The 17,925-nt window shown below is 45.8% G+C and overlaps 1 protein-coding gene across 1 annotated transcript; it reads left to right on the top strand.

The window, feature by feature from the left end:
- Positions 1-9,762: 9,762 nt before the first annotated feature.
- Positions 9,763-15,634, top strand: LOC136647486 (acidic mammalian chitinase-like). Its single transcript, XM_066623050.1, has 11 exons — positions 9,763-9,787; positions 10,534-10,563; positions 10,689-10,890; positions 11,195-11,251; positions 12,501-12,666; positions 13,045-13,169; positions 13,278-13,401; positions 13,525-13,707; positions 14,333-14,452; positions 14,759-14,900; positions 15,381-15,634. The coding sequence occupies exons 1-11, from the start codon at positions 9,763-9,765 to the stop codon at positions 15,632-15,634; spliced, it is 1,428 nt and encodes a 475-aa protein (XP_066479147.1).
- Positions 15,635-17,925: the final 2,291 nt, after the last annotated feature.

Raw genomic sequence — 17,925 nt, 5'->3', positions numbered from 1 at the left:
GGAGAACAGACCCTGAGCGCGCACACACTCCACTGCAATAAATGGAAAGGAAGGAGTTCATCGTGACCAATAAAAATGCATGTGTTAAAACTCTGATCTGTCATTTCTTTCCCCAAATACACACACAGTCCATTCTCTGCGCAAAGCAAATGAAACACAGCCATTATGATTCTTTCCCATAACACTATTTTTTGAAAGGTCCACAATTCTGAGTTATGTGTGATTTATTTGGACAACACAGAGATCACTTTTCCACAAAAAGGGCACCAGTAGCGTTCAAGAACCATATAAAAAGTGCAGCAGTACACAGCAAGAGCAAATGTGTAAGCCGTTTTTGCCCAGGGTTGCATTTATACAACAGGAACCAAATATATACACCTGTGGGCCAGGCAAAATTGAGTTCAACATCAAATCATAGCAATAGTATCAGGTCTAATAAAATGTACAGAACTCACAGCTGTAATTGATTAGGGTTCAAATCATAACCCACTTTCCAGCACTGGCACAGCCGTGCCAAAGGGACGTTTGCTGCATCCTGCAGTTGGGTGTCACTCACAGATGTTGGAGGAAATTAAAAATAGTTTCCTCTTTGGGGGGAAGCAGAGCAGCTTACGCAGCGAACCCCCCCTTTGGGTATCACCCCAGGAAACCTCCCTCACCCGGCTGACTGCTAATCAATAAAAAAGACAAAGAGGCAATGGCTTGTTAAAGTTGCAAAAAGGAAGTTATTTACTTACAGTTTCATTGAGTGTATATTTACAGCATCTGATTAGGATCAGAGGTTCAGCTAACACTTAGGGATAGCAAGGCCCTGGAGCTGCCTCGCCCTGCATGCCTTGTGCTCAAGATGGCCTGGGCATCAGAGCCCTGGTGTGCCCATCTTAACAGGTCGGTGGTCAGAGGACAAGAGGAAGTGCTCAGAAGAGAAGGGATAAAGGGTTAGGGCCACACCCCACAAGGATCACCGAGAGAACAGGTAGAAAGGTCAGCGGGGACGGAGGACGCCACCTGCCCCTGTCCAGCCTCTCGGCTCAGCCCCTCATCACAGGCAGGCAGGAGGGGGAGACGCTCCTTTTTCCCTTCCCCTCCAGGGTGCTGCTGTTGCGTCCCCACCCAGACCCCTTTCCCCTTCCTGACCCGTGAACCCCATCCAGCTGGGTGACTGCCCTCCTCCTGGGAAAGGAGCCACCAAGAGACCCCCCCTCTCCCCCGCCCCCCAAGCAGGACTGGTCCGGTGCCTGTTGGAGCAAGTGGCCAGCAGCCCCCAGGGAGGCGTCCCCGCCTGCAGCAGTCCAGCAAGGCATGTGGGGTCGGCACTGTTCACCCCTTCGCAGCCTGTTGGGAGCTTCCTGTCCCTGAAATGATGGCACCTGGGCTGGGCTCCAGACACACAGGGAGACCCAGCCGGGGTGCTTCACCGCTGGCCACCAGAAGGACCCAGAACCTGCCACCGAACCTGTGCAACACCACGAAAAGACCGTGAGAGCCAAGGGCAGCGAGGGAGAGAGTCCACCAGTCAGGCATGTCCTGCGTCCAGCACCTCTGTCTGGCCAATCCCCTTTGAAAGACATCTAGGCTCTCAAGTGCCATCACCACCACCTCCTGTGGCAAGGAGTTCCACAGACCAATCAAAGCCAAGTAGCCCCTGTCCAGACTTCCCATTCAGCACTTCTGTCTGTCCAACCCACTTTAAAAGACATCTATCTAGGCCACTGGATTGAACCCAGGTGTTTCTGCATTCAGAACAGATGAACTACCACTGAACTAAGCCCCACCCCTGCAAGTTAAGGTGCATAAATAGTCTGAATCCATAGACAGGAATGTCATCAGGTCTTACTAAACCCAGGGAGTAGACTGTCCAGTGGACCCAGGACCGGGTCCTGGAACAGCATTAGTGGGACAGGGCGCAAATTGTCAGTCCCCAGAGTGTGCCTGCATATGTTGGAGCAGCAAGACATGGCACATGTCTGCAGGAGTCTCCCCATCTCCCAGAAATGGGGGCTTAGGACTCAGAAGGCAACCAAGCTGGATGGGTAGAACCAGGAAAGGGGAGGACCAAACAAGGGTTTGGTCAGGGCAGAAGACTATAAGGAAAGGGTTAGGACTAAGAAATGGTCGGAGACCAGCTGGATGGAGGTGCCAGAGCCCTGAAAGGCTGGAGAAGGACCTAAGGTGGTATATGGCAGGGCCTCTGTGAGGAATTTTATCAGGGGTGTGACAAAAACCAGGCCACACTCCGTCTGGCCGGGTAATCTCTTTACTGCCCTCAGGGTGATCAAGTGGCCATAAACCCTTATGGTCCCTTGGCACCCGCAGGTCTCTCCAAGACCGATTGCCAAATAGCTCTTAAACCACAGAGCTTCCACTCCTGGTAGCCAAGATAAATTTGGGGAACCCTCCCCTTGAGTCGTACTCCAGCTTACACCCCCTTGGGCTCAGCTTGAAAGGAAGAGTAGACTCCCGTTACAGAGTCTCCAGGGTCCACCCCAGACACACTGGATTGTCTCCCACAACCAGTCCCCTGTTCTTTCTCCACTTCCAATAATCCAGTCAGTTGTAATAAGTAGGATTTATTTAATAAAAGGTTGAAGCATAGTTATACAGGCAGCACTGCACCAGTCAAAAGTTTTAGGAATTTAAGGAAGGACACACCAATACAATACAACACCCGACACAAATAAAACAATAACAACTAACTCCTAGCTCTAACTATCACTCACCAAAGTCTTAGCTTTTCAAAGTCCAGCCTAACCCATCTTGCTGCAGCCAAGTTGGGTCACGCTTGCCAGAATGATCCAGGACCTCAGGCCCCCTTAGCCAGAGACAAAGTGAGAGCAAAGGATGCTCTTCTCCCTCACCTTTATAGGTCCCCTGACCCATCCACCAATCAGGACTCGGTTCTAACCGGACATTCTAGGGGTTGACGTCCCACAAGCCTTCTTACTCATGGTGGAATCCGCACTCCCAACCTGAGAGGTTCACAGCTGAACCCTGTTGTTAATCACGTTGGCCTTGAAGTTCACTTTGTAGCTTGGTACAATATCTGAGGGCCCTGTGAAACGGCCTCCTCCACAGCTCTCCCAGGCCTGGTATGCACTAATTAAAGCTGATTACAGCTGGAGCCTTGTACCTAGGCCTCTCAACATGGCTATCGGCAGAGACTCTCCTAATTCAGATGTTACCTGGTCATTGATGTTCCCTTTTTTGTCACAAGGGGGTATGAAGTTTCTTTTGGGTGCCATTGCAAAGGGGGAGGGGTGAAATGGAGGGGGGAGGGTGGTGATGGCAAGCAAAATGGAGGCAGGGAGGGACAAAACAGGGTGGGGGGAGGGTGCAGACAACTGGAAAAGTCTTTGGAGCCCAGGTCTACCCACCCATGTGGCAATGGTAGCTAGATACAGTAATATTGAAAACCAAACACACTCCTAAGGGCCCAATCCTAACCAACTGTCCAGCACTGGCATAGCTGTGTCAGTGGGGCATGTGCTGCATCCTGCAGTTGGAGGGGGGGGGCAGTCACAGAGACCTCCTCAAAGTAAGGCAATGTTTGTTCCCTTACCTCAGAGTTGCATTGCCCTTACCTTACTTGCTGGACAGTTGGTTAGGATTGTGCCCTAATTCTCTCTAAAATCTTTTAAATATAGAAAATCATGCAGAAAATTAGCATTATCATATTTAGTCCCACACTAGGATGGAAAGTGTCTTGTGCATACCAAAACTTGCTTCTGCAGCAGCTGTAGCCCCGCAGCTATGTCCCTGAGTTCCTTCATGGTAAACAGATCCACAGGCCAAGGAGCTACTATAGCAGGCCATTTCCCTCCCAGATTGGACACTGTTAAGGAGTGTCATGTATGCATACCTCGGTCCAGCATATTTGGCTTTCTAATAGCTGCAGTAGCGGCAGCTGCACACTCCTGGTAGTATCCCCAGCATCCTGTGCAGGCAACAAGTCTGAGTAGATAGGAAAATGTCAGATCTCAGGACATTTCTGGGCCCCCTCCTTTGTCTCTGGGCCGCCTTTTTGACCCTGGATCCGGGTACAAATTACCCCCTTTACCCCACTCTCCTAGGCCCTGATGCTAAATTCTTTTAGGATCTGTCTATAGCATTTAGACACGGGGCTCCAGCAGAGCCTGAGTGTTTCAGTACCAGCTGAAGGGAAGGGAATTCATTGAGAAAGGCTATGATAACCCAACTATTTCAAGGTAAGTACTTTTAGGGACAAATCCTATCCAATTTTCCAGTGCCGGTGCTGCTGTGCCAATGGGGGCATGTGCTGCATCCTGTGGTGGGGAGGCAATCACAGAGGCCTCCTCAAGGTAAGGGAACATTTGTTTCCTTCCCTTAGGACTGCATTGTGGCTACACCGGTGCTGGAAAGTTTTATAGGATTGGGCCCTCAATCTCACATATTATGTACACAAATAAATAAAATAAATCTGTACTAACAAGGCACACGGAATGAACAGCATATTGGATAGGGAGGTGCACTGGGCTGGTACATTTCCCGTAAATGTAAAATTATTCATAGACATGCCACTCCATGCTGTCAAAGGCTCAGCGTGAACCATATACCTGTCACATAAACTTTCACTATCACCTTCTCCCCTATTATTTGCACAACAGAGGGCTATGGGCAAGGGTGGGAGCTCAAACTAATTTGTCCCCTCCCCAGATCCCTCCAGAATTCTCCTCTGCAAATTTTGAGGGCAAATTCTGAAGAATCCTAAAGTATTCTCTAGAAAAAGTTTTCAGTAAAATTCCAAAGATTTTGCAACATATAGTAACATCTATATCATATTCATTTATCAAATCAAAACACATGACTTTCAAATGCTTATGTCAAATTTATATTCTGAACCCCAAACATAAAATTCTGGGGTCAAATATGTGTATCAAAATTCAAACACTGAAAATGTGATTAATTTTGACTTAGGGCACAATCCTAACCAGGTCTACTCAGAAGTAAGTCCTATTTTGTTCAATGGGGCTTACTCTCAGGAAAGTGTGGTTTGGATTGCAGCCTTGGGGCCCAATCCTATCCAATTTTCCAGTGCCCGTGCTGCTGTGCCTATGGGGCATGTGCTGCATCCTTTGGTAGGGAGGCAATCTTGGAGGCTTCCTCAAGGTATGGGAACATTTGTTCGCTTACCTGGGGGCTGGAAAATCAGATAGGGTTGAGCCCTGTCCTATCCCAATTTGTCAAATCCTGCCAACTATGCCAATTTGTCCCCTCCAAATATTCCAACTCCCTTCTAATGTCCACTTTTTGCTAATTAACACCCTCCTGGTCAACTGTTCCATCCTGTCTGAAAGCTTCCACCATTGTTCCATTGCCAAAGAAGTCCTTTAAAAGTAGCCTCAATGATTATAGACCAGTGGCACTCACTTCTATTATTATGAAGTGTTTTGAACAATTAGTTTGACAGTACATCATCTCCTGTCTTCCAGACTCATTTGATAGATATCAGTTTGCATATAGGGCAAATAGATCAACAGAAGATGCTATAAACACCGCCTTACACACTGCTTTAACTCATTTACAGCAGCGGGGGACCTATGTAAGAATGCTCTTTGTGGATTTTAGCTCTGCATTTTATTTATTATTATTATTATTATTATTATTATTATTATTATTATTATTATTATTATTATTGTTATTATTATTATTATTAATTTATATCCCGCCTTTATGCCCAAAGGGCACACAAGGCGGCTTACAACCATTAAAAATACAACATTAAAAACAATAATTAAAACAAATTACAAATAATTAAAAATCTAAAAACAAACCCCGTGGATTCTCATATAAAAAAGCAAGAAAGCCAGCCAGCCTGTCAACAATTAAAAACTTTTTGAAATAAAAAGGTCTTCAGTCCACACCGAAATGTTAACAAAGAGGGAGCAGTTCTCAATTCTAAGGGGAGGGTATTCCAAAGTTCGGGATAATTTAACACAATTATACCGTACAACTGATATCTAAATTTAAAGATCTTGGGTTTTCAGATCCAATCTGTATGTGGATCTTGGATTTTCTTTCAAATCTCCCTCAGAGGGTGAGATTAAGGGACTTTGTTTCTTCTGCCAGGACTCTCAAAAGGGGTACTCCACAGGACTGTGTGTTAAGTCCACTACTGTTTACCATCTATACTTCAGATTGCACCAATATTTATCCCAGCAATAAGATCATTAAATTTGTGGATGACACCACATTAGTGGGGCTCGTCTCTGAAGATGATGAGTCTACATATTGTGAAGAGGTACAAAGGTTGTCTTTATGGTGCAAAAACATTAACCTTATTTTTAACATCAATAAGACTAAGGAGTTTATTGTGGACTATCGGAAAAGAAAATCTGACATTCGGCCCTTGTATATTGAGGGCGTTTGTGTAGAGCAGGTGGACGAGGTTAAGTTTCTGGGGATGATCATGAAGAAGGACTTGACATGGAGTGCAAACACCGTGGCTCTGGTCAAGAAGGCCCAACAACAGCTGTACTTTTTGAGACTCCTTAGCAGACAAAAACTGAGACATTGTTGGTAATTTTTTATCAGAGCTACATAGAGAGCATTCTATCTTATTGTCTCTGTGTTTGGTTTGCGAGTTGTGCAGTGGTGGACAGAAAAGCACTCCAGAGGGTTATCAACACTGCTCAGAGGATTATTGGCTGTTCCCTCCCTTCTTTGGAAGAGCTTTAGAGTACAAGGTATATGTCGAAAACCTTAAAAATTCTGAGAGATCACTCGCATCCTGGTTATCTGTTTTTTGAACTATAGCCATTAGGAAGAAGATATAGGGTGATAAGAACAAGAACGAGTAGATTAAAGAACAGTTTTTATCCCAATGCAGTGTCTAGATTAAATGCGGGGGTACAGTGATATGTTGAACAGAGTTTTAGCAAGGTGGTGATTGTATATGTAGTCTGCCTGACTTTGTTGTATTTTCAACATGTGGATAGGATATGCTGCCTGCCATGCATATAAACTCACTCCACATGCCTCACTAATTAATTGTAATATTGATTGTTGGCAACCTTCAGTCTCGAAAGACTATGGTATCGCACTCTGAAAGGTGGTTCTGGAACAGCGTCTAGTGTGGCTGAAAAGGCCAATTCGGGAGTGACAATCCCTTCCATACCGGGAGCAAGTGCAGTCTGTCCCTGGTCTGTCTCCCTGGCTATGGGTCTTCCTTCTTTGCCTCTTAGCCTCAGACTGTTGGCCAAGTGTCTCTTCAAACTGGGAAAGGCCATGCTGCACAGCCTGCCTCCAAGCGGGCCGCTCAGAGGCCAGGGTTTCCCACTTGTTGAGGTCCACTCCTAAGGCCTTCAGATCCCTCTTGCAGATGTCCTTGTATCACAGCTGTGGTCTACCTGCAGGGCGCTTTCCTTGCACGAGTTCTCCATAGAGGAGATCCTTTGGGATCTGGCCATCATCCATTCTCACGACATGACCGAGCCAACGCAGGCGTCTCTGTTTCAGCAGTGCATACATTCTAGGGATTCCAGCACGTTCCAGGACTGTGTTGTTTGGAACTGGACTGTCCTGCCAGGTGATGCCGAGAATTGTAATATCACCTCTGAAATGCACATATCTCTTAGAAAGTTAATCCATTTTTCTCTGCTGCAGCTGACCTCAAGACTTAGGCAAAGACCAGACATGTTTAAAGACTTGTGTTGAACAGCACAGGGGAAGGATGGGGCAGGGGAAGGGTGACGACAGAGTTGGCGTGGGTGGAGGGCCAAAAGTCTCCTCTTACCCCGAGGAGACTTTTGGCCTGCTAAATTCCCCCATAGGATGCAGTGCAAGCCACACTGCCATCACTGCATCAACACAGGAGAACTTTGGTAGGATTGGGCTGCTCAGCAAGTAATATGGGGAAAAGGACTGTTTGCTGTCCTTGGTGATTGACTACAGTTGAGGTCTGAATGTCCAGCTCTGTCTTCAAAAGTCCACTTAAGGCTAAAGTAATTCTTGCTATCTCTTTTCCAATCATATTATTATTAATTCTAGATACGTTTCATGTTCTCTGTGGAAGTTGAGGTTACTTCAGCATCACTCCTATACCCACGCTGTGTCAAGGTTAAGAGGCATCACTTCAAATTGGTCAGAATGTTGCACCGTTATGACTTGCAGATTTCTGTCCATGCGGTTTACAGCAGAGCTCCCAAAACGGCCACCAATGGATTTCTGTTCACTCCATCAGCAGCCATTTTAGGACAGTGGAAGCTCTTCCTCTGCCCTATTAGGCTGTGCACAACAGCCTAATCCAGAATAGCATTGGACTGTGTATCTCTGCTTTAGTTAAAGGACACTTTCCATTTATGAGTCACTTCAGTTCTGCTTGTTCCAATTAAATTAGTGACCAACTCTTGATTATTTCTTTCCAGTCCCCATATCCCTCAGCTAAAGAAGATGCTGTGGATTCTCAGACTTGCATCAGCTAAAGAGCTGGCACGGGTCCATGACAAAGCGGGAAGCTTGTGGAGGGGTAAGGGGATTTAAATCCCCTCTCCACTACAAAGCCTCCTGACCTCCCCTACAAAACCACCCCCCTCGAGCTGCATGCAACACACACCTTTTCAGTACAGCTACACCCGCAGGTGGGGGGGGGGGAAGGATAGGGTACAGCTCTTAGATGATTTATAATATTATGTATATGCTATATACCTAGTCAAACTGCAGTAGGAAAGAGAAAACAATATTAAGCTAGAAAAATATATAGAAGTACCAGGAAATTAAAATGCAGGCTTTAATCACATTTTGCTATAAGGTGCTACAAGAAGTCTAGGAGCACATTATAGTAGCACTAGATTATTTAGGGCCAAATCCTGTCCACATGATACGCTGGTAAATCTTCTGATTCTCCAGTGTATCTCACTTGTCACTTCACCTTTCTTCAGAATGCTGTGGCCAGTGCAAGGTCCAGAAAGCCATGCACAGATGATATTGCCCACAGATCAGTCACTGAGCAAGGTAAGTTGGCACCGAGGGTGGATCACAGCAGATCGGGCCCGGCTGAGAGGCAGGCCAGGGATGGATCTCAAACACAGTGGCATCCACCAGATCTGACGCTCCCATCCCAGGCCCGATGCACCCTTGTACCTAACATATTTATGCCAGCAAAATAGCCAGCATTGTTCTGAGCAGACCCATGGGAGCCCAGGCAGTGGCAAAGGACATAAGTAAACATTTCTTTTACTGGTCCCCAGCTGGCCTGTGGGATGCAGCAGAGGCTGCATTGGCACCACTACATCCTGTGGGGTGGCCAACAATACGACTGGACCATTAACTTCTTTCCAAATAGTTGCTGTCTCTCATTCCCCAGTGTTAACTCATGGGTTTGCTTTCAATGTCATTTCTCTGGCATTAAACATTACATTCCCACCTCTATAATTACATAAGCAAACCTATTAAAGATAGATATGTTTGTCTTTCTTATCCAATACCCAGTATCTTTGGTAAATTTCCAATGGAAGCTTTAACATTGATTTAGGGTCTGGGGTGTCAACACAACCCTTCTCTTTCAATGCATGCCTTCTTATCCCAAACTTAGTGGCATATAAAGAAAATATTCCAAGGTGAAGATGACCAACAGCATAAATGCCTATTTCCATTTTGGCTACTAACAATTATATATTAACTTTTTATTTAATTTTTGGGGTGGGGACATCTAAAGTCACATGTGCGTCCCGTAGGACGTAGGAACAGAAGACATCCTATAAAAGGAAAGTAAAAAGTCTAGCAAGCTGGTACACTGGTATCAAAATGGGCAAACTTCTACTCCTGACTGGTGAGTATGAGCAATAGATTAACCTCCTTTGATTTCCAGTCCATTTTTCCATCAATCTCCTTGTTAGTCTTTGAATGTCTCCATAGATGTGCTCTGTTCTGACATGGTTTATCACCTCTGTTCTTTCTGCCCATACACTGCTGTAGGTTTCCTGACTTGAGTACATAATGCTTATTCTTTCCAAAATTCTAGAATTTGTTTCTAAAAAAGATAAGGACTTTTGCCATTCAATGAAACAGAGGTCCTAAGCAAAACTGCATATTTAGACTGCCTCTTGAGAGGTATATCCAAATTGTAAGAAAGGTTATGGAACAAATTTTGAAATTGCTTTCCGCTACATCATTTTAAGGAACTGGGTGAGAATTTTTCAATTACTTATGTCTTCCTGTGTGGAGTTGAGCTGGATGAGTCACAATATCTTTTTCTGTGCTCTGTGATGCTGGATAGTACTTATACACTATCTCAGCAAGCATGTATTCCCCAAAGGCTATTGCCTACTGCTCAAGGATCCCTGGGAACTGTAGTTCTGTGAGATGAACAAGGGATCTTTGAACAGAGCATTCTCAGCATCATTCACAAACTACAGTTCTCAGGATCCTGGTAGGGGAAGCCATGACATCGCTATAAAGCTGACATATGTTTGCTGTAGTGTTGTTAGGCCAAGTGACATGTTCTGGTGGTGAACTGTCAGAAAAACACATACCTTGGTTTTGTGCTTGACTCACAATGCAGCTTCTCTTCCACAGGTCTGGCTTTCCTGCTCCACGTGCAGCTGGGTAAGTTTTAGCTTCTTTCTTTTTTATTAGAGCACATAAAAGTTAACCCGTCAAAGCAACTTTTCAACAGCACTAGTTAATAATGAAGTGCATGTATTGATTGACCCGTATCTTCCAACATGCAGGTGCATCTACCAATATTGTCTGTTACTTCACCAACTGGTCCCAGTATAGACCTGGAATTACACGTTACATGCCCGAAGATCTTGACCCATGCCTATGTACTCATGTCATCTATGCCTTCGCTGGCATGGCGAACAACCAGATCCAAACCACTGAGTGGAACGATGTGGCTCTCTACGGTGGCATCAATGGACTCAAAAGCTAGTGAGAAGATTTGTATTTGCATACACTAAAAACTTGGAGCTGGATATTTGGTTTGTATGGGGCTCTACAGAAGAGAAAATTCTACTAGGTGCAGTGACTCCTCTCACCATTGAATCTTGATATTAAGTTTCCCTTTCTATGCAACTCTTAAAGGTTGCAGTCACCCCCTTAGCGTCTGTCAACCCTTTTTTTATAAATTTTACAGACATGTTAATTTTACACAAAAAATAAATGATAGGCCACTTGTAACTGTTTGTACCAGGTTTGATGCTTTTTAAAGACCTTTCAAATAATTTGTTCACAGCAACTCTGACCTGAAAACACTGCTGTCTGTGGGAGGCTGGAGCTTTGGTACCCAAAAGTAAGATCCTTTATTAGAATTCTAAATGACTCCTTTATAATTTAGCACATGTGACAATGTACCTGTCACCCCACATCTCTTTTTTCACCCCAGGCATGCATCAGGAAGCTGATTCCCTGCTTCTGATTCGAACTGCACAATGGGGCTAAAAAAGGCACCCCCATGCATATGAGGTTTTTATTATTATGGAAGAAGCCTGGTATGTTGATAAGAATACCACCTTCCTTCCTTATGAGAAAGGAAGCACTTTCCTTATGAGGAATGGCTACGGCGTTTGGGCTTCTTCAGCCTAGAAAAGAGGTGCCTGAGGGGGACATAATTGAGACATACAAAATTATGCATGGGAAGGATGGAGTGGATACAGAGATGCTCTTTACACTATCAAATAACACCAGAACTAGGGGACATCCACTAAAATTGAGTTTGGGAGAGTTAGGACAGACAAAAGAAAATATTTCTTTACTCAGCATGTGGATGGTCTGTGGAACTCCTTGCCACATGATGTGCTGATGGCATCTGGCCTAGATCCCTTAAAAAGGGGATTCAACAAATTTTTGGAGGAAAAATCCACTACGGGGTACAAGCCATGATGTGTGTGCGCAACCTCCTAATTTTAAAAATGGGCTATGTCAGAATGCCAGATGCAAGGGAAGGCATCAGCATGCAGGTCTCTTGTTATCTGGTGTGCTCACTGGTGCATTTGGTGGGCCGCTATGAGATACAAGAAGCTGGACTAGATGGGCCTAAAGCTGATCCAGCGGGGGTGTTCTTATGCTCTTAATCCTTATTCAATAATAGAACTCACTGAAGACATTGGGCAAGTCTCTCAGCCCAACCTACCCCACAGGCTTGTTCTAAAGACCAAATAGGATAATTCCATTTTATACAAGCTTGACCTTCTTCAGATGAGGGGATTGGGATACCAATGTGATAAATACTAAGTATACTTGAAAGGTTTGAGAAATGTAATCAGAAGAGAAGAAATAAATAGGTTTAAGAAACCTCTCTTCATTCCTTCCTAAACCTTGGATAGCATTATATATTAGGTAAGCAGATCATGTAAACCATATGATGCAAAGGGCTAGATTTGTAAGATGTACATGAGGCTTTTACTAATAAGTGGCAATAGGACATTACCCTCTGTGTGTAGACACTCCAACAGCAGATAAATCTAATTGTGCTACAAATCATTATGTTCATATGTGCAAACATACGGTAACCATTTCTGAGCTTCTATTTTATCTTGCAGGTTTTCTGACATGGTTTCCTCTGCTCAGAACCGCCAGACCTTTATTCGGTCTGCTATCTCCTTCCTGCGCAAGTATGGCTTTGACGGGTTGGACATTGACTGGGAGTACCCTGGCAACAGAGGCAGCCCTGCTGATACCCAACAACTTTTCACAGTCTTGCTGCAGGTTGGCTTAATAATTCACCTTTAGGTGACTGACACTACCTCTTAGTAATGGAGGAAGAGTTCTTCTGGAATTGTCCCCATTGCTGTTATGGCCAGTATGTCAGTATGTCAACATTCCAATTCCTTTTTCAACTTTAATTTTTGGCATCTTCTAATTCTGTCACCTCACTGTGTTGCAAAAGTAAGGAATTTTCAATCTCGGTCACAGGGAAGGTTGTTCCAGTTAGTGGATTCTCAACTTATATTTGGGGGGGGGGGACAGGGGGCCCCACAAATAAATACTTATAAAAAAGAAACTAGAGAATAAAATGGCAGTTTTTTATTTCCTTCAAACTTTAACTGAGAATATTTAGTGACAGTTTCTTTCTTCCACTCACAGGAAATGTATGAAGCTTTTGAGCAGGAGTCTTCTCAGACCAACAAGCCCAGGCTCCTGATCTCTGCAGCTGTGTCTGCCGGTGTAGGCACCATTGAAACTGCTTACCAAATCCCACAAATGTCTAAGTAAGTGGCACTTTGGTACCACAACGTGTTTATTGCTTAGAAAGAGGGGGCTGATGTACAGGACTATTTGAGCATGCTATTTTTGGGTCACTTGCTTGTTTTCCAAAGGTACATGGATCTGATCAATGTGATGACTTATGACCTCAGAGGATCCTGGGAAGGTTTCACAGGTGAGAACAGCCCACTGTACGCAGGACCCCAAGACCAAGGCTCCTATATTTACCTCAATGTGGTGAGTGACCTTATAGAAATTTTTGCTTTCCATAATACTCTTCTTGTCCAGTTGCTGAATGAAGCAACATCAGGATGACTTTTGAATCCCTTCCTGACCAGTTTGTAACATTCTGTTTACCAGGATTATGCCATGAACTACTGGAAAAAGAATGGTGCTCCAGCTGAGAAGCTGATGGTGGGCTTTGGAGCCTATGCCCGTACCTTTACTCTTACTAATCCCTCTAACCATGGTCTGAATGCCCCAACATCTGGACCAGGCAAGGCTTCACCCACCCAGGGAGCTGGGACACTGGCATATTTTGAGGTAAAACAACCTGACCTAATCCTCAGTAAAATCCAATGTGATCCACACCTGTTCGTTCACATTGGAAAGCAGATGATGTATGGATTTAGTTGAATATTTAGTATGTTCATACTGAAAACCAGAGGGGTTTAGCTGAATATTTAGTGATGTTTAAAATTATCTTTTCTATACACTGTTTTATTTTTGTGCTTGGAGATTGCACTTGCGGACCAAGATAAATTCTAATTCCTGATTCTGTCTGTATGTTTCATGCCTTTTCTTTTGGGAGAGAAAGAGATATGCTTCCCCCCTTCCATTTTCTTACTAGTGGGTAAAATTGGACAATTCTGATATATTGACCTAGACATAGACATTGCCTTAGCTGTAGCAATATAAACCATTATTTGCACTACTGCAGCAAATGTGGCTGGATGGAACAAGACTTTTGTGCCAATTTCCTCACAAAATTTTAAGCCCCACGATGGTGCTCATGTTTCTTTGCTGCTCACAGCTGAATCAGACTGCGCCACTCTGGAAAACTGGTGGGAAGGTCAAAGTTAAAGACAGTCCAAAATAGCTGTGTTATCCTTACATAGTAAGTAGTCAAACACTTTCATCAACCTAACAAAGGGTTTTGGATCCACAGGTCTGCAGCTTCTTGAAGGATGGTGCCACCGTTGTGTGGAACGCTCCTCAGGAAGTCCCTTATGCCTATCATGGAAATCAGTGGATTGGCTATGACAACCCGAAAAGTTTCGCCATCAAGGTACACCTATCTTCTGCTTCTAATTTGTGCTCTTATTCTTGGCAGCAGATACAGCAACATGCTGTTAAAGTGGGAGGGGAAAGACTAAACCTGTATGGGGCTCTGCTGTCAATTACTTCGGACTTAGATGGCAATGCCCAATAGTCCTTTTAATATCTATGTTTTGACCGGTAGCCTTCTGAGGTACTAGACTTCTAACTTGGGAGTGCAGAGTCAGGCTGCTTATCCTCTCTCTTTGTGCTACAAGTCAAAGAATACACTGGAGTCTCTGAAACGTACACACTCTTGTTTATTACTAACTGTCAGGCTAAGTGGCTGCTGGAGAACAACTTTGGAGGCGCCATGGTCTGGGCTATTGATCTGGATGACTTCACTGGCACATTCTGTGGAGAAGGCAAATACCCTCTAATGAATGCCCTGAAATCTGCATTGGGAGTCACTACTCCAAGTGAGTAACAGACAGGTGTTCATAGAACAGAGCAAGGTGAATAGCAAGGGATTCCTTTCTTATGCCCGTCCTTGCCCTCTCAGGCTCTTGTGACTTCAGGCACTTTTGCTGACCTGCTCTGACAACAACTCCTTTCTGAGTGTCACCACCAGGACTTCTTCACCACACCCCACTGAATCCACTTCTCACAAATAGTGAATGTGACAGCTTTTTGCCTTTGCCAGCTTAATCCCTCATTGTGTCACTTTCTGCCAGTTTTCCAGCTTCAACTTTGTCAAGAATGAGAATTTCCTCTCCGATTCCTCACTTTCCCCACACTCTCTTCCCATACGTATATATTTCCCTTCCCAGAGAGTCCAACCAATTGCTACCTAATTTCCAGGTTCGCAAAACCTCCTCAGAGTCCTGGATTCTTCTAGGCTGATGCAAGCCCGCTGAAGAAAGATGGTTCTGCTAACTCAATTCTCATCTTTCTTTCAGACTGCAAGGTGCCAACAACCACCCTGGGCACCAATGCTCAGGGGCAGCCAGCAACCGCCGCGCCTTCTTCTGGTGGCGGGAGCTCCGGTGGAAGTTCTGGCGGCACCTTTTGCAATGGGAAAGCCAGTGGCCTCTACCCAGATCCCACTAACAAGAATAGCTTCTACCAGTGCGTGAACGGGAAGACCTACCTCCAAAACTGTCAGTCTGGTCTTGTCTTTGACTCCAGTTGCTCCTGCTGCAATTGGGCCTGAGGAGAACAGACCCTGAGCGCGCACACACTCCACTGCAATAAATGGAAAGGAAGGAGTTCATCGTGACCAATAAAAATGCATGTGTTAAAACTCTGATCTGTCATTTCTTTCCCCAAATACACACACAGTCCATTCTCTGCGCAAAGCAAATGAAACACAGCCATTATGATTCTTTCCCATAACACTATTTTTTGAAAGGTCCACAATTCTGAGTTATGTGTGATTTATTTGGACAACACAGAGATCACTTTTCCACAAAAAGGGCACCAGTAGCGTTCAAGAACCATATAAAAAGTGCAGCAGTACACAGCAAGAGCAAATGTGTAAGCCGTTTTTGCCCAGGGTTGCATTTATACAACAGGAACCAAATATATACACCTGTGGGCCAGGCAAAATTGAGTTCAACATCAAATCATAGCAATAGTATCAGGTCTAATAAAATGTACAGAACTCACAGCTGTAATTGATTAGGGTTCAAATCATAACCCACTTTCCAGCACTGGCACAGCCGTGCCAAAGGGACGTTTGCTGCATCCTGCAGTTGGGTGTCACTCACAGATGTTGGAGGAAATTAAAAATAGTTTCCTCTTTGGGGGGAAGCAGAGCAGCTTACGCAGCGAACCCCCCCTTTGGGTATCACCCCAGGAAACCTCCCTCACCCGGCTGACTGCTAATCAATAAAAAAGACAAAGAGGCAATGGCTTGTTAAAGTTGCAAAAAGGAAGTTATTTACTTACAGTTTCATTGAGTGTATATTTACAGCATCTGATTAGGATCAGAGGTTCAGCTAACACTTAGGGATAGCAAGGCCCTGGAGCTGCCTCGCCCTGCATGCCTTGTGCTCAAGATGGCCTGGGCATCAGAGCCCTGGTGTGCCCATCTTAACAGGTCGGTGGTCAGAGGACAAGAGGAAGTGCTCAGAAGAGAAGGGATAAAGGGTTAGGGCCACACCCCACAAGGATCACAGAGAGAACAGGTAGAAAGGTCAGCGGGGACGGAGGACGCCACCTGCCCCTGTCCAGCCTCTCGGCTCAGCCCCTCATCACAGGCAGGCAGGAGGGGGAGACGCTCCTTTTTCCCTTCCCCTCCAGGGTGCTGCTGTTGCGTCCCCACCCAGACCCCTTTCCCCTTCCTGACCCGTGAACCCCATCCAGCTGGGTGACTGCCCTCCTCCTGGGAAAGGAGCCACCAAGAGACCCCCCCTCTCCCCCGCCCCCCAAGCAGGACTGGTCCGGTGCCTGTTGGAGCAAGTGGCCAGCAGCCCCCAGGGAGGCGTCCCCGCCTGCAGCAGTCCAGCAAGGCATGTGGGGTCGGCACTGTTCACCCCTTCGCAGCCTGTTGGGAGCTTCCTGTCCCTGAAATGATGGCACCTGGGCTGGGCTCCAGACACACAGGGAGACCCAGCCGGGGTGCTTCACCGCTGGCCACCAGAAGGACCCAGAACCTGCCACCGAACCTGTGCAACACCACGAAAAGACCGTGAGAGCCAAGGGCAGCGAGGGAGAGAGTCCACCAGTCAGGCATGTCCTGCGTCCAGCACCTCTGTCTGGCCAATCCCCTTTGAAAGACATCTAGGCTCTCAAGTGCCATCACCACCACCTCCTGTGGCAAGGAGTTCCACAGACCAATCAAAGCCAAGTAGCCCCTGTCCAGACTTCCCATTCAGCACTTCTGTCTGTCCAACCCACTTTAAAAGACATCTATCTAGGCCACTGGATTGAACCCAGGTGTTTCTGCATTCAGAACAGATGAACTACCACTGAACTAAGCCCCACCCCTGCAAGTTAAGGTGCATAAATAGTCTGAATCCATAGACAGGAATGTCATCAGGTCTTACTAAACCCAGGGAGTAGACTGTCCAGTGGACCCAGGACCGGGTCCTGGAACAGCATTAGTGGGACAGGGCGCAAATTGTCAGTCCCCAGAGTGTGCCTGCATATGTTGGAGCAGCAAGACATGGCACATGTCTGCAGGAGTCTCCCCATCTCCCAGAAATGGGGGCTTAGGACTCAGAAGGCAACCAAGCTGGATGGGTAGAACCAGGAAAGGGGAGGACCAAACAAGGGTTTGGTCAGGGCAGAAGACTATAAGGAAAGGGTTAGGACTAAGAAATGGTCGGAGACCAGCTGGATGGAGGTGCCAGAGCCCTGAAAGGCTGGAGAAGGACCTAAGGTGGTATATGGCAGGGCCTCTGTGAGGAATTTTATCAGGGGTGTGACAAAAACCAGGCCACACTCCGTCTGGCCGGGTAATCTCTTTACTGCCCTCAGGGTGATCAAGTGGCCATAAAC

This window comes from Tiliqua scincoides, chromosome 4 (genome assembly GCF_035046505.1).
Source record: "Tiliqua scincoides isolate rTilSci1 chromosome 4, rTilSci1.hap2, whole genome shotgun sequence".
Classification (NCBI taxonomy): Eukaryota; Metazoa; Chordata; class Lepidosauria; order Squamata; family Scincidae; genus Tiliqua; species Tiliqua scincoides.
This window is presented reverse-complemented; position numbering and strand designations above follow the sequence as displayed.

Coding starts and splice junctions, on each gene's coding strand:
- LOC136647486 (XM_066623050.1), top strand. CDS start 9,763: ATGGGCAAACTTCTACTCCTGACTG. Junction 13,170..13,277: donor CAAATCCCACAAATGTCTAA/GTAAGTGGCACT, acceptor TGTTTTCCAAAG/GTACATGGATCTGATCAATG. Junction 14,901..15,380: donor ATTGGGAGTCACTACTCCAA/GTGAGTAACAGA, acceptor TCTTTCTTTCAG/ACTGCAAGGTGCCAACAACC.